The sequence below is a fragment of the Dipodomys merriami genome, unplaced genomic scaffold (genome assembly GCF_024711535.1).
Source record: "Dipodomys merriami isolate MVZ:Mamm:240054 unplaced genomic scaffold, mDipMer1.0.p SCAF_48, whole genome shotgun sequence".
Lineage (NCBI taxonomy): Eukaryota > Metazoa > Chordata > Mammalia > Rodentia > Heteromyidae > Dipodomys > Dipodomys merriami.
The window spans coordinates 7,586,655-7,609,382 of NW_027206046.1; the positions used below are offsets into that span (position 1 = coordinate 7,586,655).

The 22,728-nt window shown below is 39.3% G+C and overlaps 1 protein-coding gene across 10 annotated transcripts in view; it reads right to left on the reverse strand.

Annotated features, from left to right (window-relative positions):
* Positions 1 to 22,728, reverse strand: part of Rnf111 (ring finger protein 111) — a 64,856-nt gene that overhangs the window by 18,824 nt on the left and 23,304 nt on the right. For all 10 annotated transcript variants that reach the window (XM_069995300.1, XM_069995292.1, XM_069995299.1 and 7 more), the window contains exons 2-6: positions 16,467 to 17,359; positions 10,384 to 10,510; positions 7,653 to 7,816; positions 4,717 to 4,911; positions 2,088 to 2,407 (exon numbers count right to left, since the gene is read on the reverse strand). In XM_069995300.1, coding sequence (XP_069851401.1) covers positions 2,088 to 2,407; positions 4,717 to 4,911; positions 7,653 to 7,816; positions 10,384 to 10,510; positions 16,467 to 17,340 — 1,680 coding nt within the window. In that variant the 5' untranslated portion in view covers positions 17,341 to 17,359. The remainder of the gene's footprint in view (positions 1 to 2,087; positions 2,408 to 4,716; positions 4,912 to 7,652; positions 7,817 to 10,383; positions 10,511 to 16,466; positions 17,360 to 22,728) is intronic.

Genomic DNA, 22,728 nt, shown 5'->3' on the forward strand with positions numbered 1-22,728 from the left:
GTGAATATTCATCTTTGACAGCTCTTTAACCAGTGTAGAAGAGGGCACCCCCCACCTATCCACCACTTTCTTATACTGTCCCTTTTCCATTCAGAGTCCTCATAACATGAAGTTCAGAGAAATGAGGAAGAAAGACCGAAGGGGTGATACAGATCAAAATGCACTGTGCTCATGTTGGATTGAAAACTCTCCGACTACCTAAAGATAACTTTCTAAGTTAAGTTCTAGTAAAAGGATGACCTGACTCAACCAAACATTATGAAAAATCTTACATTTTATACAAAAGGAAATTTGGGGAAAGGTTTCCTATGCCTATGTATTTTTAAAAAACTTTCAAAGCCAGGGGGCGGTGGCTCACGCCTGTAATCCTAACTACTGAGGAGGCTGCGATCTGAGGATCACGGTTCAAAGCCAGCCTGGGCAGAAAAGTCCACGAGACTCTTATCTCCAATTAACCACCAGAAAACTGGAAGTGGTGCTGTGGCTCAAGTGGTAGAGTGCTCGCCTTGAGCTAAAGAGCGCAGGGATAGCACCCAAGCCCAGAGTTCAAGCCCCATAACCGACCAAAAAAAAAAAAAAACTTTCAAAATTTGTCCTCCTACTAGTAGTTAGCTTCATTTTATATTCAAAGGGAAAATCTCTCCTTCTTGATTATCTTTCATTGGCATAAAGACCCAGAAAAGACTATCATTGAAATGCAAAAAGATGGTACTGGTACTTAAGAAAGGTCAGTTGATACAGAGAAGCAATTGTTCTGAATTTTCCTTTTGATTTTTTTACTCCCATATTGTGAGTCAGAATTACAGTTTTTCCCTGAAATAACAACTTTTATTTCTTTGAACACATAATATCTAGATTTATACCGTAATTATATTACACAGAGACAGCTCAGAAAAAGGTGAAACAGCATATGTCATTTACTTCATGTGAAAACTCATACAATTTAATACCATTTCAACATTTTAAGCACCCACTATAATATCAACCAATTTACTAAATTGTAACCATTTGCTGGTATTTCAATTCTCTACCTGAAAAACTTCATTTGCTCCTGAGAAGCTGGGTTACAGGCTGACCTTTGAGAAAGCTGTTTATTTCTTGTATGATAACCAGTGAGTGGGAAATTGAAAACACCAGGATAATTTTCCATTTTTCATAAATTACAGTGACATAATAGTTTTCACACTTTGAAATACAATTTGAAAGATCAGGCTGAATTGCATTTAGCTAAAATCATCAAAAGTAATTTCAGAGTAAAAAGTTAATTTTAGATTCTCTCATTTTCCATATTCTTATTTATCTTATTTGCAGTAATTCAGACCACCTGAAACCAATAAAGAATTAAATTTTAAAAAGTCACAAATCAAGCCCAGTACACTTAGGCCTTAAACCTAGCTACTCAGGAGGCTGAGATGGGAGGGTTGCAGTTTGAATCCAGCTTGTCAGGAAAATCCATGAGACTCATCTCCAGTTAATCACCAAAAAGTCAGAAGTAGAATTGTGGCTTAAGTAGTAGAGCACTAGTCTTGAGTTTAAAAAAAAGCTCAGAGACAGTGTCAGAGCTTTGAGTTCAAACCCTAGGACTGGAACCAAAAAAAAAAAAAAAAGCTACAACTCATCAAATGAAGTTATTTTTGCATGTAAGAATGACTTATTGCCAGGTGCCAGTGGCTCACGGCTGTAATCCTAGCTACTCAGGAGGCTGAGATCTGAGGATCACGGCTCAAAGTCAGTCCAGGGAAGGAAACTCCATGAGACTATCACCAATTAACCACCAGAAAACCGTAAGTGGCGCTGTGGCTCAAGTGGTAGAGCACTGGCCTTGAGCTGAAGAGCTGAGGGACAGCGCCCAGGCCCAGAGTTCAAGCCCCATGACCAACCAAAAAAAAAAAAAAAAAAAACAAAGAATGACTTACTTACTTTATAAAACTTATCATTAGGATTTTCCCTCTCTTTCTGAAGGTACTGCAATTAAATAAGGAAAGAACAAGGGGAGGAAGGAAAGGTGTGGGGAGACTAATTCATCAAAATTCACTTACCTTCTCAAATAAAATAAAATAAAATTAAAAAAAAAAAATTTCACTTACCTGGTCATGGTAGCTGGAACTAGAACTACTATTTGCTCCACAAGGTGCTGGGACTTGCGGAGGTCTTTCCACAGGGCAGGTAGGATCACTAAAGGAAGGAGAAACTGGGACAGCAGGGTGGGGGGTATGATGGTGGTGGTGATGATGTTGAAAATGGTGGCTGTGCTGCTGAAAGCAACTTGTGTGCGGGTGTCCTAATGCATGGTGATTCTGTGATGACCCTCCGCACGGTGAGTGCTGGGGACAGCAGGAAGGTAACCTTGGCATTGCAGGAGGGCCAGGCTCCGTTACAGCACTAGATGCTGTTCTCCTTGAGTCATCTTGAAACAAAACAAATGTAAAGAAGATTAAAATCACAATTTTATTTTATGTTTTTTGGTGCCAGTCCTGGAGCTTGAATGCAGGGTCTAGGCACTATCCCTTAGATTGATTCATTGATTGATGCTTGAAACTACAGCTCCATTTCTGGCTTTTCTGTTGTTGCTTAGTTGCTTAAGAGTATCATAGACTTTCCTGTCTGCATTGGCTTTGAACCATGATCCTCAGATCTCAGCCTGAGATCGTGAGTGGGTAGAATTACAGGCATGAGCCACCAGCAGACCTGGCTCAAATCACAGGTTTCTCCACAAAAATGTAGGTACTGTGTGTATATAAATGAATAAAGAATTAGGAGGTGTTCTAGTGATTTTGAAATGGTGGCATATGTTTAACATATATATCATATAATTCTGACTAGTGGTCTCCACCAGATTTTCCTGAAAGTCTATATTCTTTCGGAGGTTTCTTATTTATCATGGTATACAACTTAGGCAATGATCTTCTTTTCCAACCTTATATTATTATTAATTACCAATGAAAGTGGGTTTAAAAAGTTCTACAATGGATGTTTTCCATTATATTCTACAGCACAAAGAATCTTCTGAGTGCCCTCAAACCAAATAGTATAAATCCTTCCTATGTAATTCAGCCTGCTATGTACTTCTAAAATATCACCTTCTTAAGCCATAACCACTTAACTCAGTATCTGGCTGAGTCTTTTTCAACTCCAACATCCTTTTTTCTCTTCCTCTGGTCTCTAAAGTCAGAACCAATGGAATACAAAAAAATGATGACCCTAATACTTACAAGCTAAAATGTGTCTTATAATCTAATAAACTGATATGTATGGTAGGGTAGAACAGAATAGAATTAGAGAGACCTAGGTTCCAATTCTGAAGGTGAACACATACTTAAAGCCAAAAAGTAATTAACAGTGTAGGTTCAAATGCAAGACTGAACTTAAAATGGCACCTACCTCAGGTATAAATTTGGCTCCTAGCTAAATACATGGCAACTTTCCTGCCATTCAGAAGCTGTTCATTTCTCAAACAGGCTTACAACCCAAAAAGAACTATTCTGCCATTCAAGACTTATTGTCCAGTTAGAGGTGTAACTCAAATGGCAGGCAGAGCCCTAGCCTAGCAAGTACAAACCCCTGGGTTCAATCAACACCACTAACAAAGAAAAAAATTAAAATATAAGGTTTCTGAGCAAGTAAATAAAATGCTTCCTTTTATCATTAAAATTAAGCCATAAAGGGTCTACTGAAAATGAGATAAGTAGAAACCTCTACCAGGGAAATGAACTTCTTAACACAGTGACTAATGTTAATGTGTTTTCAGGGTAATTTCAGGATGTTTCCTGCAATACATACATATTCATCCATCCACTTAGTAAATCTTACTCATAACAATGGTCTAGTAAATGATCTACAAGAGGCAATACTATAAAAAGGCAATGTAAGATACAGACATGAAAATGAAAGTCCTGCCGAGTGCCGGTGGCTCATGCCTGTAATCCTAGCTACTCAGGAGGCTGAGATCTGAGGATCACAGTTCAAAGCCAGCCCGGGCAGCAAAGTCCGTAAGACTCCTATCTCCAATAAACCACTAGAAAGCTGGAAGTGGTGCTGTGGCTCAAGCGGTAGAGCGCTCACCTTGAGCTGAAGAGCACAGGGACAGTGCCCAACCCCAGAGTTCAAGCCCCATGACTGACAAAACAAAACAAAACAAAAAAACAGAAAATGAAAGTCCTGTACTTTAAAACAACGTATAGTGTTTGTCTGCCTTTGCTATTTATTTCTAGCAACTGGAAACATGCCTGTATATTATAGGTGGCTCAGTAAACACTTGCTAAGTTAAGTTCACAAGGGAAAAGAGGCATGGATACATGCTTGCAGCTAAGCGTCTAGGAGAGAGAGACTTCATCTTTGGCCCTTAAAGGAAGAAAAAGGTAGTTGTAGATATACAAAAAGTTCTTATGAAGATATTCTCCTCATAGTCCTGTGATGTACAAGTTTTAAATTTTGATAAAATCACTCTTAACTTTTTCTTGGCTGTTCATGTGTTTGTTGTCAGCCATTATTTTCCCTCAATCTGTCAGTTGGGCTATAATACTTTGGTCACATAAAACACATAAATTCAAATACAAAAATCATACTAATTTTAATAAGTAGTACTTTGCTTTCACAAGAAGTTTATAAAAATGTAAGAATACATTCTTGCTAATGTAGCTAAAACCTTAAGAACATAATACTCTTCCTAACAAAAGTAACCACAGGAAGTCTCCCAACACATGCCTTTTTACATACCTCCTACAGAAGAACCAGCTGTACTATTGCTTGTAAGAGTAGCTGAAGTCTCTGATGCTGTGGAAGGCTGGCTACTGGAGACAGCTGGTGCAGTATCAGAGGCTTGCTCAGAGGTAGATGGGTTTGAATTGTTAATGGAAGCACTAGTAGTCTGTGAGTCCGCTCTTGCAGAAGTGGTTGGTACTACAGTAGGCTCTACAAGATACAAAACCTCTACTCAGCATTCATTACACAACGAATTAAATGAACTTAAGACATACAACATATTATAAAGAAAGTCTCTTTACAGGGCATGGGGATGCATGTCTGTGACTTCAATACTTGGGAAAAGCAAAGAATAAAGTCAGATCAACAAAGTTCAAGGTCAGCTTACATAGTAAGCCCCAGACCAGCCTGGTTACACGAGACTGTGTCTCAAAGAAAAAGTAAATAAAATAACAAAAAATTAATGAGAAAGAAGAAAGCTCTTATTAAGCTAAACAGCAACATCCAAGCAACATATTATTAATATATAATACTATATTTATACAACTACTAATATATACAACTATAAACATAACCATATATATACAACTATAAATATGAGCTATAAATATAACTATTACACTTCAAAAACTCTATACACATATATACAGTCAAGTAAATTAGGTAATTTAAAGGTTTTTCACGAACCTTTAGCACCAATATTCAGACCTAAAATCCTACCCTGGAGGCTGAGGTCTGGACGATTAAAGCCAGCATAGGAAGAAAAATGTGTAAGACTCCACCTCTATAAAAACACAGAAAGCTGGGCACGAGTTGTGGCTCAAGTGACAGAGTACTAGCTAAGAGCAACCAAGTAAGTTAGCAAGCCTGGGGTTCAAATCCTAGTACGAGTACACACCAAAAACTTTTTCAAGTAAGACAAGGCAGAATGCTTGCCTAGCTTGCTTGAAGCCATAGGTTCAATCCCCAGCAACAAAGAAAAAAAAGTTTTTCAGGAAAATTCTTAAGTTTTCTGATCTATCACAAAAAGCAGTAAAAGTTCCTCTGCTATGTAAATAAACATGGCTACACTATTAAAACAACTTTTTCTTTTTTCTTTTTTTTTTTCTGGTGTATATATATGCCTGTCCTACGGCTGGGACAAGGGCCTAGATGCTGTCCCTGAGTTTTTTGCTCAAAGTTAGCAATCACTTGAGACACAGCTCCACTTCAGGCTTATTTGGTAGTTAATTGGAGATGAGTCTCACAGACTTTTTTGCTTAGACTGGCTCCTCAGATCTCAGCCTCCTGAGTAGCTAGGATTACAGGTGTGAGCCACTGACATACAGCCAAACCATACTTTCTTAGGCCCAGTATAAATTCTATTGCTTAGAAGGCAATTCTAATTTACCACTTCAGTATGACTAAAGATATGTTACTTAAACACTCTCTATCTCAACAGTCCATGGGGAAACAATTCTGTGAATTTCCTTCACAAACTGAAACTACCCACAATATATTTCTTTCACATGATCTTTTTTTTTTTTTAATTGTATTTTATTTTATTTGAGAACATACTGTACAGAGGGGCTACAATTACATGGGCAGGATAATGCATACATTTCTTACCAAGCATTGCAGCCTCCTCCTTTGTTTACCCTTCACTTCCCTTCCCCACCTCCCCCCTCCCCCCTCACATGATCTTTTACATAGCAATCCTTTAAGAAAATTTAGCTGTGGGCTGGGTTGGTGGCTCAGTGGTAGAGCGCTAGCATTGAGCTGAAGAGCTGAGGGACAGCGCCCAGGCCCAGAGTTCAGGCCCCACGACCAGACCCCCCCCCCAAAAAAAAAGAAACATTAGCTGTGATTTTTAATATCTATTCTAATCTCATGAAAATACCTGTTTTTAAGTTTTTGTAAATGTAAATAACCATATAAATAAAACGTGAGTAAAACATTTATGAGTAGTAGTATTCAGCAGTACTCTAACAAAAATTAAAATATGAACAAGTTAAAATCTAAATATCTGGGGCTGGGAATGTGTATCAGTGGTAAAGTGCTTGCCTATTATGCATGAAGCCCTGAGTTCAATTCCTCAGTACCACATAAACAGAAAAAACAAGAAGTGGCACTGTGGCTCAAGTGGTAGAATGCTAGCCTTGAGCAAAAGAAGCTTAGGGACAGTACCCCAGCCCTGAGTTCAAAGCCCAGGACTGGCAAAAAAAAAAAATCTAAATATCTAAATGATTGCTTAAAATATTTCACTTTAAACTATATTGAAAATGAATTATACAATCCGTGGGTGGGGATGGAAGGGAAAAACTGGGAGAGAGCAAGGAAAGGGATGACACTGTCCAAAAAGAAATGTACTCATGCCAGGCACTGGTGGCTCATGCCTGTAATCCTACCTACTCAGGAGATTGAGAGCTGAGGATTGTGGTTCAAAAGCCAGCCCAGGCAAGGAAACACTTATATCCAATTAACCACCAGGAAATAGGAAGTAGAACTGTGGCTCAAAGTGATACAGTGCTAGCCCTGATACAGTGCCAGCCCTGAGTTCAAGCCCATAACCCCCTCCAACACACACAAAGAAATGTACTCATTATCTGACTTACATATCTCTAATCCCTCTGTACATCACCTTTATAATAATAATTTTTTTTAATTTTTTTAAGATATTTCACTTTAACCGGGCACTGATTGCAATCCTAGCTACTCATGAGGCTGAGTTCCAGAGGATCTAGGTTAGAAACCAGCCCAGAGAGAAAAGTCTTAAGAGACCCTCCAATCTCCCAATTAACCAGCAAAAAGCTAAGGTAGAGATATGATTCAATCTCCCAATTAACCAGCAAAAAGCTAGGGTAGAGGTATGATTCAAGTGATAAGAGTGCCAGTCAAATGAATACCAAGTACAAACCCTGAGTTCACATCTTGATATAAAAGATATATGTTACTCCATTTTATCAACTTACCATCTTCATCAACAGTAAGGTCCACAACTTCTGCTGCGTTCTGCCTCAAGGGCTGTATAACAGTAGAAATTCGACTGCGGTTTCGTGGCTCCTGTGTCCGCCCTGTATGAGAACTTGAACCTTGGCTCCAATGAGACCTGGAGTGCCCCAGGGTTGAACGAGACCTTAAAGGATACCAGTATCTTAGTAAATACAAATAAAGGACTGATGTTGTAGTTGCCCCAAGAATCCATAAACCTTTCCTATAAAAATAAGACCTTCATACAAGATTTATGAAAAGAAATAAGGGTAATAATATTTTAAATGACTAGCACAATGCCTGGCACTCAAAGTTTGTTGAATTCACTCATGAACAAATTGAGCAAAGTATATAATAAAATATCGCTGAGAATGTGGCTTAGTGGTAGAATGCTTGCCTAGTATACATGAAGCTCTGGGATCGATTCCTCAGTACCACAAACAGAAAAAGCCAGAAATAGCACTGTGGCTCAAGTTGTAGAGCACTTGTCTTGTGCACAGAGAGGCTCAAGGATAGTGCCCAGGCCCTGAGTTCAAGACCCAGGACCAGCACACACACAAAAAAGGAAATGCAATGTTAAACCAATCCATAAAAAATATAGGATTCTGTTTCATTTATTTTGAGTATTCACCTGGATTATAACAACTGTTTACAGTATTGTGTAAACACTGTTATAGTAATGCTCAAAATGATTCACCAAAAATCAAGAAATTTTAAAAGAAAATAGGAACATGGCAATCCTAACTACTTGGGAGTCTGGGATCAAATTCCAGTCATCCCAGGCAGAAAACAGTTTCAGAGAGTCCATCTCAATGGAAAGAAGCTGGGTGTGATGGTATACAACTGTCATCCAGCTATGACAGAAAGGGGTAAATAGATGGACAGAGGTCCAGTTGCACCTGGGCAAAAAGCAAGACCTTATCTCCAAATTAACCAGTGCAAAATGGCTAGAGGAATGGCTCAGCAGTAAAGCACCTGACTAGTAAGAAACTCATGGTGTGCATTTAATAATGTCCACATGATGTTGCATGGTTACCCCAGGCTGGATTTGCAAAATTTAACTTCAAGATTTGTAACCTAAGCTAGTAAGTTAGTACTGTCCCAAAATAATAAAAGAATTAAAAAGGCATTAGCAGAAGGACTTACTATTTTGGTAGACAAGGAAACATCTCTAGTTTGAGCTGCTTTATGTTTATTAAGCTTTATTATGTGATTGTTGGTATGAGGAATTGAACTCAGAGGCCTCACACTTACCTTGTTTGCTCAAGGCTGGAATTCAACCATGTGAGCCACATCTCCAATCATTTTTTGCTGGTTAATTGAAGATGAATTCTCCTGGGCTTTTCTGTCCAGGCTTGCTCTGAATACTGATCTTTAAGTCTCAACCTCCTGAATAGCTAGGATTATAAGTATGAGCCACTGATGCTCAACAATGTATATGAAAGCTAACTAAAGTGTAAGACTCTGGTTGGAAATGAAATGTGGCTTTAGTGGTAGAGTGGTAGAGTGCTTTAGAATGAATGAAGCCCTGGGTTCAATTCCTCAGTACCATATACAAAGAAAAAGCTGGAAGAGGGGCTGTAGCTCAAGTGATAAGAGTACTAGCCCTTGGGGGTTGGGGGGGAGGATGGGAAGGGAAGGGGAAACAAAGGAGGAGGCTACAATGCTTGACAAGGAATGTACTCATTATCTTGCTCATGTAATTGCAACCCCTCTGTACAGTATTTTCACAATAAAAAAAAAAAAGAGTACTAGCCTTGAGCAAAACAAACTCAGGGACAGGGGCCAGGCCCTGAGTTCAAGCCCCAGGGCTAGCAAAAAAAAAAAAAAGCCCTGAGTTCAAGCCCAATATTCCCTTACACTTACACACACACACACACACACACACACACACACACACACACACACACACACACACACTCACTCACTCATTTGAGTGAAATTCATTTAATTAGATGAAATTAGTGTGAGAAGACTAAAAGTTATTACATGCATCTTCACTTGGTGATATTTCTATTATCACAAATTTTACTAGAATCAACAGATAATACTTTGTAATAATCAGGTAACAGAATGGGTAATTTTTATATCAAGCTCAGTATTTTCTGTAGCTTGTTCTGTCCCAATATTTATGTATTACAGACATCTAAATTCCAAAGGAAGTTGTTCTCTGTATTAGGAAACAATTCTTTAAAATACCAAGCAAGTTCGTTTATGTAGAGCAATTATAGTACTTAAAAAAATAGGGGCTGGGAAGGTGGCTCAGTGGTAGAGCGCTTGCTTTGCATGCCTGAGGCCCTGGGTTCGATTCCTCAGCACCACATAAGCAAAAAGAAAAAAAGCCGGAAGTGGCGCTATGGCTCAAGTGATAGAGTGCTAGCCTTGAGCTGAAGAGCTGAGGGACAGCGCCCAGGCCCAGAGTTCAGGCCCCAAAACTGGACCCCCCCCAAAAAAAAAATACTATCCCCAAAAGAGTCTAGTTCAAATGGGCAGGAATAAGGTTATACAACAGTGTATCTTTATTTTATTAAGTCCCTAGATCAGTCTAAAACAGTCTGGTGCTTTGAACACAGAGTTACTCTAACTAGATTTCTAACAGCATTGTCAAGTGGCAGAATGCCTGCCTAGCAACTGCAAAGCCTTAAGTTTAGAGCCTAGGGCTGGAAAAAAAATTGTGAATGTCACATATACATTAAGGAATTAAAATCTCACCTGTAGCTTTCTCCCACTGTAACGATTTCCACTTCACTGTCAGTTGAGGTAACATTGATTTCTTCATTGGCAGTGACCTGGGGGGCGAAGGAAGTTTCTATCACCACAACATCTTCATCAATACTTCCTGCAACAAAAGGGGAAGCAAACAAAACATTTTAAAGGGCATCTGTTTGTCAGCTAGCTGCTAAGGAGAAAGTTCATTTTTACTTTTGAAGACTGTGAAATTCCTACAAAACTAAGAAAGAACAGATATGCCATGATTGCTTTTGCATAAGATACTAAGTGAATTAGGCTGGGAAGGTGGCTCAGTGGTAGAGTGCTGCTTGCCTTGTATGCATGAGGCCCTGGGTTCAATTCTTCAGCACCACATAAGCAGAAAAAGCTGTAAGTGGTGCTGTGGCTCAAGAGTTAGAGCACTAGGCTTGAGCTGAAAAGCTCAGGGTCAGTGCCCAGGCCCAGAGTTCAAGTCCCAGGACTCACCCCTCTCCCCCCCCCCAAAAAAAAAGATATTAAGTGAAGAGTTCTGAAGAAAGAGTTAGAGGCACTGTAACTTCAGAAATTGTAAATGTAAATGCAAAGGTCACAAATGCTCCTATTTGTGCTTTGGGTATGGCTCAAGCACTGGAGTGCTTGCCTGGTAATCGCAGGCACTAAATTCAAGCCTCAATATGGCCAACAAGAATAACAAAGAGGGGGAGGAGGAGGGAGATGGGAAGGAATGGTAAAGGGAAACAAAGGAGGAGGTAACAATGTTTGATAAGAAATGTACTCATTACCTTGCCCATGTAATTGTAACCCCTCTCTATGGTATTTTCACAATAAAAAATAAACGAATAAAAAATAAAAGAATAACAACGACAGAAGTGGGAGCAAAAGCAACTTGTAGCAGGAAGACACTCTCAATAATAACCAGAGCCCAGACACTGACTGGTTATGATACTGAAATTAGTTTACATAAACACTCTGAGCTTTGGAATTGGAATCAACTCTAAATTCCAAATGTTTAATGTATAGTTGGCAAGTCTTTTTAAGTTTGAAGTTTCTGTTTCTTGACTGGGCTGGATGGCACAAAGAGTATGTTCACAAACTAGAAATGTGTACTTAAAAGTAGGTGAATATGCCGGGCGCTGGTGGCTCACACCTATAATCCTAGCTACTCAGGAGGCTGAGATCTGAGGATCGCAGTTCAAAGCCAGCCCTGGCAGGAAAAAACATCGTGAGACTCTTATCTCCAATAAACCACTAGAAAACCGGAAGTGGTGCTGTGGCTCAAGTGGTAGAGCACTGGCCTTGAGCTGAAGAGCTGAGGGACAACACCCAGAGGCCCAGAGTTCAAGGCCCATGACCGGCAAAAAAAAAAAAAAAAAAGTAGGTGAATATATGCACTCTATGACTTGAGCCATGTCCCAAGAAAATACTGTTAATATTCTTCATAGGAAAAATCTTAACCACATATTGCTTGTAAAGTTAGTGTTTATACTGACAGGTGACAGTAATGAAGTCAGAAGAATGATTTTGTTTTTTGGGTATGTATGTGTGTGTATATGTCTGCTGAGACCTAAGGGTAGTAGTTCAAAGCCAGCCTGGGCAGGCACGGTTCTAAGAACCTTATCTTCAATTAACCAGCAAAGAGCTGTAGCACAAATAGTAGAGCACCAGCCTTGAGCAAAAAAGCAGTGCCCAGGCCTTGAGTTTAAGTCCCATACCAAAAAAGAAAAAGGAATGAACCAGATAGCAATAACACACATCTATAATCCTAGACTACTGGATTACAGTTCAAAGCTAGTCCAGGAGGAAAATTATGTGAGGCTTGCCTCCAAAATAACTACTAAAATGCCACTGGAGTGTTATTCAAAAGGTAGATTAGGGCTGGGTAGGTGGCTCAGTGGTAGGGCACTTGCCTTGCATGCATGAGGCCCTGGGTTAAATTCCTCAGCACCACATAAGCAAAAAGAAAAAAGCCAGAAGTGGTGCTGTGGCTCAAGTGGCAGAGTGCTAGCCTTGGGCTGAAGAACTGAGGGACAGCGCTCAGGCCCAGAGTTCAGGCCCCAAGACCGGACCAAAAAAAAAAAAAAAAGAGTCTCACAGACTTTCCTGCCTAGGCTGGCTTTGAACCAGTACTGTTAAGAATGAACCCAAAATAGTTTGTAAATCTAAACATATGGAATCTGACATTACAAGTACAATTGGCCAGGATTTATTTGATTTTATTTGGAAGCTACTGCGATTATGCTTTTATAGCATATACAATACAAAGCAAATGGGTATTTGATATTAAGAACAAAGGATTTCAGCACAAGTAAAGAGAAAAATTAAAATTTGAATTAAAAACTAATCCTTGCTTGAAATGAAAATATTCACTTAAATTAAGTTTATCTATTTCTAAAATATTTTTTTAAAAAACCTTAGTCTTGATATATAGCCCTGGCCAGCCTTGAACTCTGACCTCTAATGCCTCATCCTCCTAAATAAAGGAATTACATATATGTGTTATCACACTCATATCTTTCTAAAATCTTTACTTCTTGGGGCTGGGAAGTGGCTCAGTGGTAGAGCGCTTGCCTTGCATGCCTGAGGCCCTGGGTTCAATTCCTCAGCACCAGGTAAGTAAAAAAAAAAGAAAAAAGCTGGAAGTGGTGCTGTGGCTCAAGTGGTAGAGCGCTAGCCTAGCCTTGAGCTGAAGAGCTAAGGGACAGCGCCCAGGCCCAGAGTTCAGGCCCCACTACCAGACCCAAAAAAAAACCAAAAAACAATAAAATCTTTACTTCTTTAGCTCAGCTCTTTTCAAGACAAAAAGACCAGGCAATAAGAAGCCAGAAGAGCTATAGTCTCTAAATACCAATCCCCAATAAAAGTACGTCAGTACTACTTGAAGAAATAGCTGTTCCGGTTTGGAACAGGAAATGTATTGCATGAATCTGAATCATCTTGTCTGTACATTAGATGGTTCTTTTTTTTTTTTTTTTTTTTGCCGGTCATGGGGCCTGAACTCTGGGTCTGGGTGCTGTCCCTCAGCTCTTCAACTCAAGGCTAGCGCTCTACCACTGAAGCCAAAGTGCCACTTCTGGCTTTTTCTGTTTATGTGGTGCTGAGGAATCGAACCCAGGGCCTCATGCTTGCAAGGCATGCACTCTACCACTGAGCTACCTTCCCAGCCCAACATTAGAAAGTTCTAAAGAAATATTAGGATGGTATCGTCTGTACCATAACTCCTACAACTACTATCCCAATATTAATTCCTGCTTTTGTAATATTGTCTTCCTAAATGTCTTTTCCCTGTGCTGCTTTTCTTTTCCTTTTTGGTAGTACTGGGGCTTGAAACTAACTATAAACCTCACATCTGCTAATAAGCAGGCACTCTACTATGTGAGCCATTCTACCAGCCCCTTTATGTGTTGTTCTTTTCTAGATGGGGGTCTCACTTCATGCCTGGTCTGGCCTGGGCTCTGAACTACTACTTGTGCCTCCCATATTTCCTCTGAGGCTTTGAATGCCAGCCACTGGTTGAGATGGAGTCTCTCAAGGTTTTATGCCTAGACTGACCTTGAACTGTGATCCCCCAATTTCTGCCTCCCAAATAGCTGTGATTACAGGCCTGAGCCTCCACAATCAGCTTTGTATTGTCTCTCAAAGTACAGAAGTTCTTCACCTGGAAAAAATTCAACCTGCTAATTTTTTAAAGTTTATGATTTTTATATCTTATTATATCTTTCCCTCACATAAAATAAAAAAGATTTTCCTGGGAATGTGGCTTAGTGGTAGAGTGCTTGCCTAGCATGCATGAAGCCCTGGATTTGATTCCTCAATACCATGTAAACAGAAAAAGTCAGAAGTGGTGCAGTGGCTCAAGTGCTAGCCTTCAGCAAAAGCAGCTCAGGGACAGTGCCCAGGCACTGAGTTTGAGCCCCAGGACTGGCAAAAACAAAAACAAAAACGAATTTTTACTTGCAGGTCAAAAAAAAACCCCAAAAAACAATTTTTAGATTTCATGTTTTAGGTTTACAAAGTATTTTGGGTTCATTCTTAACAGTACAGGTATGAATCAAAGCTAAAATTTTTTTTTTGGGGGGGGGATCCGGTCGTGGGGCCTGAACTATGGGCCTGGGCGCTGGCCCTCAGCTCTTCAGCTCAAGGCTAGTGCTCTACCACTTGAGCCACAGTGCCACTTCCGGCTTTTTTTTCTTTTTGCTTATGTGGTGCTGAGGAATCGAACCCAGGGCCTCATGCATGCAAGCACTCTACCACTGAGCCACCTTCCCAGCCCCCCCCCCCCCCCCGCCAAAAAAAGTTTTTTGTTTTTATATAAATAGCCAGCAGGATTTATTTAAAGGAACATCTTTTCTCTACTGAACTGCCTCGGCCACTGCTGAAAATGGTCTATTTTAGTATCAATTTCATGCTGTCATCAATGCAATTTTACAATAAATTCTGAAGTGAGGTGCTATAAAAATAAATAAATAAAATCGCTAGGGTGGTTATTCAGAGAATACAAGTACAAAATGCTCACAATGGCCAAGGATGAAATCATCATTTTGATGAGCATCAAAAAAGAATACTAAACTGCAGCTCTCCAGGTGTCAGCCTCTTACTAGGAGTGAACCACTGGAGCTGAGCTGGGCCAAGATCCTGTCTCAAAAATAACCAGAGCAAGTCAAGCACCAGTGACTCAAAACTGCAATTCTAGCTACTCAGGAGGCTGAGATCTGAGAAATTCAGTTCAAAGCCAGTTCAGGTTCCTGAGTTTCTTATCTCCAATTAAACACCAAAAAGCCAGAAGTGGAACTGTGGCTTAAGTGATACAGCAGTAGCCTTGAGCAAAAAAGCTAAGGGACTGTGCCTAGGCCCTGAGTTCAAGCTCCAGGACTGGAACAAAACAAACAATAAGCAGAGCAAAAAGGACTATAGATATGGCTCAAGCAGTACAATACTACCTAGTAAGCATGAATCCCCAAGTTCAAGCCCCAGTATCATTTTTAAAAAGCTAGTTAACATATTACAGAAGTATAGAAAAGAATATTTTTACCTTGAATCAGCAACTCATCTAAAATATAATCTAATCATGTTGGTTGTGGGGCTTGAACTCTGGGCCTGGGCGCTGTCCCTCAGCTCTTCAGCTCAAGGCTAGTGCTCTACCACTTGAGCCACAGCGCCACTTCCGGCTTTTTTCTGCTTATAGGGTGCCGAGGAATCAAACCAAGGGCCTCATGCATGCAAGGCAAGCACTCTACCACTGGGCCAACTCCCCAGCCCCAAATGATTATTCTTTAAAAAAAAAAAAAAAAAAACTGACCTTACCCTAAGAATTGACCTTGGAACTAGAGTCACAGTTTAATATTGCAGATGAGTTTTTACATGGTTTAAAAGTAAATTGTCACCTAGGTACTGGTGGCTCATGCCTGCCTACCAACTCTGGAAGCAAAGATTTGAGGATCACATTCCCAAGCCAGCCCAAACAAGAAAGTATGACACTCTTATTCCAATTAACCACCAAAAAGCAGGAAGTAAAGGTGTAACTCAAACGGGAGAATACCAGCTTTGAAGAAAAAGCCAAGACAAAAGAATGACATTAAGGCCCAGTACTGCACCAAAAAAAAAGAAAAAAAGAAAAAAGTTAATAGAACTTGATACTACTTTTAAAAGAACCGGAGCATGATGGCTCAGGCCTGTAATTTTAGCTGCTTGGGAGTTGGAGATAAGGGCATTGCATTTTGGGGTTAGCTTGGCCAAAAGAAGCTCACAAGACTCTTCTCAACTAATGATAGGCTGTTATCCCAGCTACAGGGAAGTACAATGGCTGGCAAGGTAGTACACGCTTGTTATTTTCAAGGACACTGGGAAGTTTAAGTAGGAAGATCCTAGGCACAGCCAGCCTGGGAATAAAGTGAGATTCTACTTAAAATTAACCAATGAAAAAGGGGCTCAAGTGGTAGAACACCCACATAGCAAGCACTAGGCCCTGAGTTCAATTCCCAGTTACAAAAAAATAAAAATGTCTGTCTCAAATGCACTAAGAAACAGAAACAGCAAAGTAGGTACAAGGGCAATACAACAGATTTTATGTTTTACTCAAAGCTTCTCACCTGAGGGAGCAGCTGGGTTGTTTTGGTGGTTTTCACTGGCAGAAACGAACAAATCCTCTTCTCCTTCGGTTGATGAGCTGGAAGAGGATTCACTGCTGAGGTCGTTTTCACTGGAACTACTAGAACTGGGTAACAATGCATATTTTTTTCGGGCTAACACTTCTCTTTTTTTCCTCTGCATTAATATCCTCTCTTTCTGTTTCTGTGTCCTCTGTGAGGAATTACTTTTTATGAATCTTTTTCTGCATGGAAGTCTCCTTAATGAACTGCTGTGGAAACAGGGTCTTTTCATTAATAATCCTGATACGGTCTCTGTCTCAGTTCGAGGCCACTTTTGGGACCGGGCACTGTGACTTCTAGTTTTTGTATTCAAAACAGGCTGGGAATGTCGTACTGAGACTTCTTTATCCTCATCTGAAGTCACAGTATCAGAGTCTCCAAAATGCAGACTAGATGAAGGAGAGGACAGACAATCACTGAAAGACGAGTCATGATCATCTTCACTTGCTGTTTCTAGGTGTTGCCTCAACCCTAGGATTCCCTGATTTTCTTTAACACAATTCTGCATATATGAGGGGCCAGCCTGCTGGCTTTTGCGTTTTTTCCTCACACTTTTTTCTCGTTCTTGCTGGTTCCCATTCATGTCCTTCTCTTGTTTCTGAGGATCATCACACAAGTGAGAGAATTCATTCCCCACTTTACTATGAATCATCTCAACTCCGGAAGGAAAACTTTTTGCTGCCCCAATGGGCTGTGGGGGCAAGAGGATCCCTTTTAGACTCTCCTGTGTCTTTGGTGCATCAGAAGGAACTTCACTCTTCATATCCACGTTTAAGGTAAAGAGCTTGTTACATTCAGGAGTCCACTGACACATGGGAAACTTTAAGGCAGGCCTAGAAGATACAAATTAGATATGTGAAATATTTTAACATGCTTTACCATATTATCTAACTCAAGACTTCCAAAATTCCCCCTAAGAATTGCCCTAGCCACTAACTAATCAATTAGGTATGAATCATTTACTGCTCTTGTAAAATATTTTTCTCTAACACTTCTACGATAATTTGGAGATAGGTCTTAACTACCATGGAAACTTGTATTAACCTAAAGCTGGTCTTGTAAAACTTGCTAGCTTTGACAATACAACATACTTAATCAAAAAGCATACAATTTCTTCAAAGCTAATTTTAATAAATCGTAATTCAAAAGATCACCACTGGTCTTTTGAATTTAATTCCACCACTGAAATCAGTCTGTCAAGGAGACAACAGTATTCCCATGTTCATTCCAGCACTACTCCCAATAGCCAAGAAATGGAAATAACCTATGTACCTATGTGGTGTCTATGTACACTGGAATAGCAGTCATAAAAAGCATGAAATCTTGTCATTTATGATTATATGGAAAGAAATGGAATAAACCCAGGCAGAATGGCAAGTACAATATGAACCTAAAAGATGATCTCAGAGAAGATGAGAGTAGAGTAATGGTTACTGGAGGATAGGGAAAAGTGGCACTCTACCAATATGTACAGTTTTTATTTCTTTATATCATTTAAAAGAAATTTAATATCTCAAAACACATTAAAAATAAAGTACAAAAAACTTCAACATTTTCCCTTGTTATAATATTTTAACATAATATATTACTTTTTTTTTCTTTTTTAAAGCTTTTTGCAGTACTGGGTTTGAACACAGGGCCTTGTGCTCACTAGGCAGTCTTTTTACCCTACTTTTCTCCTAGGCAAATTAAATATTGTCCATACATTTAGATGCGTGCTATAATGGATTACTAAAACGATCTGATATGATACTGCCTCTTTGTCCTATAGTTCCTCCTTTTTTTTTTTTTTTTGGGTCCGGTTGTGGGCCTGAACTCTGGGCCTGGGCGCTGTCCCTCAGCTCTTCAGCTCAAGGCTAGCACTCTACCACTTGAGCCACAGCACCACTTCCGGCTTTTTTCTTTTTGCTTATGTGGTGCTGAGGAATTGAACTCAGGGCCTCAGGCATGCAAGGCAAGCGCTCTACCACTGAGCCACCTTCCCAGCCCAGTTCCTCCTTTCTTACTACTGTACTCTCTAATGAGTATCTGAACTGTGATAGACAGGAGGACATAATTACATTTCAGTTTCAGAAAGATTAGATACAAGACCGTGAGTTGCTAGAGATCATTCCATTAATAAGCAACACAATAGGAAACAAAATCAGACTTCCTAATCTAAGTGTATCTAAACCAACTGACCTTGAAAATTTTGATTCACTGGGCTGAGAATGTGGCTTTAGTAGTATAGGGCTTGCCTAGCATGCATGAAGCCCTGGGTTCCTCAGTACCACATAAGCAGAAAAGGCCAGAAATGGCACCATGGCTCAAGTGGTAGAGTGCTAGCCTTGAGCAAAAGAAGCTATGGGAGAGTGCCCAGGCCCTAAGTTCAAGCCCGAGGACTGGCAAAAAAAAAAAAAAAATTGTGCTCAACAACCCGCAGCAAAAAAAAAAGAAAACATCTATTTCAATGTAATCCCACAAGTACAAGATGGTGAACAATGGAAAAGTAGTAAGCATTAAGATTCAAATGGAATGTTCATTAGAATGGCAGCTAATGTGACAAATGGAGAGCAGTACTAGGCAAGGTATGAAAATCTCAATGATGATCATATATTTTTGTTTGTGCCCCAAGGTTTCACTAATTTTCCCTGATCTCCAGACTTAATGGATCTTCTGCTTCAAATTTCCAAGGTGATGAGACCACAGGAGTGTGTCACCAACTGGGTTAGCCTATTTTTTAACTAAAGTTTGTATTACATATAACATACACACACTCTCAGTTTATACCTTAATGAACTTTCATACAGCATTTATATAAGCAGCACCAGATGAAGAAACATCATCAAGATGCCGGAAATCTTGAAGTCACCACCACCAACCAAGAGTTGTCACCACTGTCCTAACTTTAATAATGCATGTAATTTGCCCTCAATACTTTTAAATCACTGCCAAGTGAGAAAAATCATTATTTCTGCAGCAAGCTTTTCCTTCTCTAAGAAGGACAGCACTATCAAAATACATAATCTTACAACTTTATGATGCAACTAACTATATTATCAGAACAAATCACAGCAAAATGAGCAATAGCCTCAACCTACAGAAAGCTATCAAAAACCTATTTCCTATTACTATTATTATTATTTACAAGGATAGGTGGTGCTGTATTCCAAATCAGCCACCCAGGCCCATGTAGAGTTGAGGGCACAACTGGTGATAAGTTAGGAGCACAAACTGAGTGACTAATGTAATGACAGAGACAAAGCAGAATAGGCAAGACATTCTAAAAAGTCTCTTATATCTGAAACTTGAAATTCTCATTATTACAGTTGCATTTTCAGTGCATCACACACTGAAAAGGACTGAAAAGAGCCAAAACTGGAGGCAGAAAAAAAAAGTTACATATATAGTGAGAAAATACAAAGATAATAAAGACTAGCAATTGGAATACAAGCATGAAACTCAGAGACCATAAACGAACCATCAGGATTTTGGATAAGAACTACTTCTCCAATTCTACTGCAACTGAGTCATAGTTTTCTAATAATCCCTTTAATATACGTGCATATACTCTTAAGAATATATATCAGATATTATACTACTAGTTAAAAATCCTTCAGAGGTTTACAAATGGTTAATAATAAAATACACTGGGGAATTATGTATGATTCAAGGAATTGTTATAGGAAAATCATTCAGTTGTGTCATTCCCAAATTACTACTGGGAATTTTGCAAATAAACATATTTACTATGTTAAAATCTTCAGCAATAATGAATTTAAAAACTGAGCACATAGATGTCCCAGGATATGTATGTGTATGCATGTTTTCTCCATTTCTTGTGACACAAAGAAGAAAGAAAATCTATTATTTAAGGAGAACAACAACTAAGTAGTACTTCAAATCACCAAAGACTACATTAAATACTACAATTATCTAAGTGGGAATTAAGACAAAACACTAGAATTAAGTCACTTGTTCTTAATACCAGCTAGATATCTTTGGTCCCAACTTTTAGTTTGGTGCTGAACCACAGGAAATCATCTTTTTGGGAGCATAAGACAAACCTCTGTATCTGTGTGTTAAAGAGTGTCTGTATCCCCTGTTACAACCCAATAGGTCAAAATGTGACTATTAATCACATTATTCTGTCATGTGTCTTAATTGGTAAAGTGCCTGTGTCTAGTAAGCATGAGCTAAAAATCTCAGTACCTTTTTTTTTTTTAAAAAAAGCAGGTTCACAGAGACAAATGGCATATATTTTCTCTCATGTGTGGACATTATGTAAAATTATAAACATACATAAAAACATCAATTTAAAAAGCAACACTCTGAAGGCTATTGCTAAACCAAGAAGAAAGCTAAGAAACCAAACCTGTTGACTCCCTGATCTTGGATTTTAGCCTCCATTAGAGAAAAAGTCGATCTGTTTTCTGAACTGATACACAGTGCAACACATTCTGAATATGTATGCTACAATGTTCCAAGTATTATAAATACAGAGATGAGTAAGACAGAGCAGATTAAGAAGTCTCGTGGCGATGGAAACAAATCAGGAGGTAAGAAAAGTACAGTATAATAGTACAGTTTATTATAAATATATGCGTTGAAACAATTAGGAGTAGAAAACTTTATCTAGTTCTGAAGAGGGAGGATATACCAGAAAAGGTTTTTGAGGAAGAATAAAAGGAAAGAGTGGATGGGGCTGGGAAGGTGGCTCAGTGGTAGAGCGCTTGCCTTGCATGCCTGAGGCCCTGGGTTCGATTCCTCAGCACCATACAAGCAAAAAGAAAAAAGCCGGAAGTGGTGCTGTGGCTCAAGTGGTAGAGCGCTAGCCTTGAGCTGAAGAGCTGAGGGACAGCACCCAGGCCCAGAGTTCAGGCCCCACAACCAGAACCCCCCCAAAAAAGGGAGAGGGGAGAAGGAAATTTGATTGCCCTACTTTCTGTGGGTAGAGTATGCCTGAATGAACCATGTATTTAGTGGTGAAATATAACTAAAAATGTACATAACAAGTTACTGGAAGAATAAAAAGGGAAAATAGAATCTGACAGTTTATTTTTCAAAGGCATCATTCAATCTCTAACTATTGGTCTAGAATGATTACTGTTGAGAAGGAAAGGATAAATTAGATGAGTTTGTAGGATACTTTTCATCACATAAAAGCCAGACAGAAATTCACTGAATTACAAAATTCCTGGGAATTCATTCTAACTTAATTAACAGAAAAAAGATCTACTAGATGTGCAGCACTAGGCTCTACTTTCATCTCCAACACTAAACTAAGCTCCCTACCTCTCCCATCAGGCAGCACTCTCAACTTCATTTATGTTACAACATACTTAAAAGTTAAAAACAGATGTGGAATCCAGCTGTCTTCTATGTAGCTTGACAGTAAAGAAATCTACAAAAACACAAAATAAGGCAGGTCCTTTGTTGTTTTGGTTTGGAAAATATCTCATTAAATATTTGTGTTTCTATGAAAGGTTTTTACAATGGTACATAATTTAATTTCAAAATTAATTATATTCTATTAGAAAATGAAACAGTATGGATCAGCCCTAAAAGTTGTCTAGAAATGTATAAGCAACCATCAGCACTGAGATTTATAATTAAGAATTAGAAGCCGGGCGCTGGTGGCTCACGCCTGTAATCCTAGCTACTCAGGAGGCTGAGATCTGAGGATCGCGGTTCAAAGCCAGCCCTGGCAGGAGAGACCGTGAGACTCCTATCTCCAATAAAACACCAGAAAACCGGAAGTGGCGCTGTAGCTCAAGTGGTAGAGCGCTCGCCTTGAGCTGAAGAGCTGAAGGACAGCGCCCAGGCCCAGAGTTCAAGCCCCACGACCGACAAAAAAAAAAAAAAAAAAAAAGAATTAGCCTGCAACACATATTGCAAAGTGATTTTGGCTATGATTTCATGTTAGGACATAAAGACAATGTTCATCTTCAAAATGACACAGTGCTGAAAAAGAGCTGAGCCTGAAGTAATCATACAAACTCAGGATTAGCAAAATTATGTAAAAGTAAAAATGTTAATAAAACCCTTATATATTATACTTTAATAAATTGAGTTTACTACAAAAAAGAACAGAGAAGCTAGCTGGGCACCAGCTACTCCTAGCTACTCAGGAAGCTGTAATCAAAAGATCAAGGTTCTGAGGCTGGGAAGGTGGCTCAGTGGTAGAGCACTTGCCTTGCATGCTTGAGGCCCTGGGTTTGAT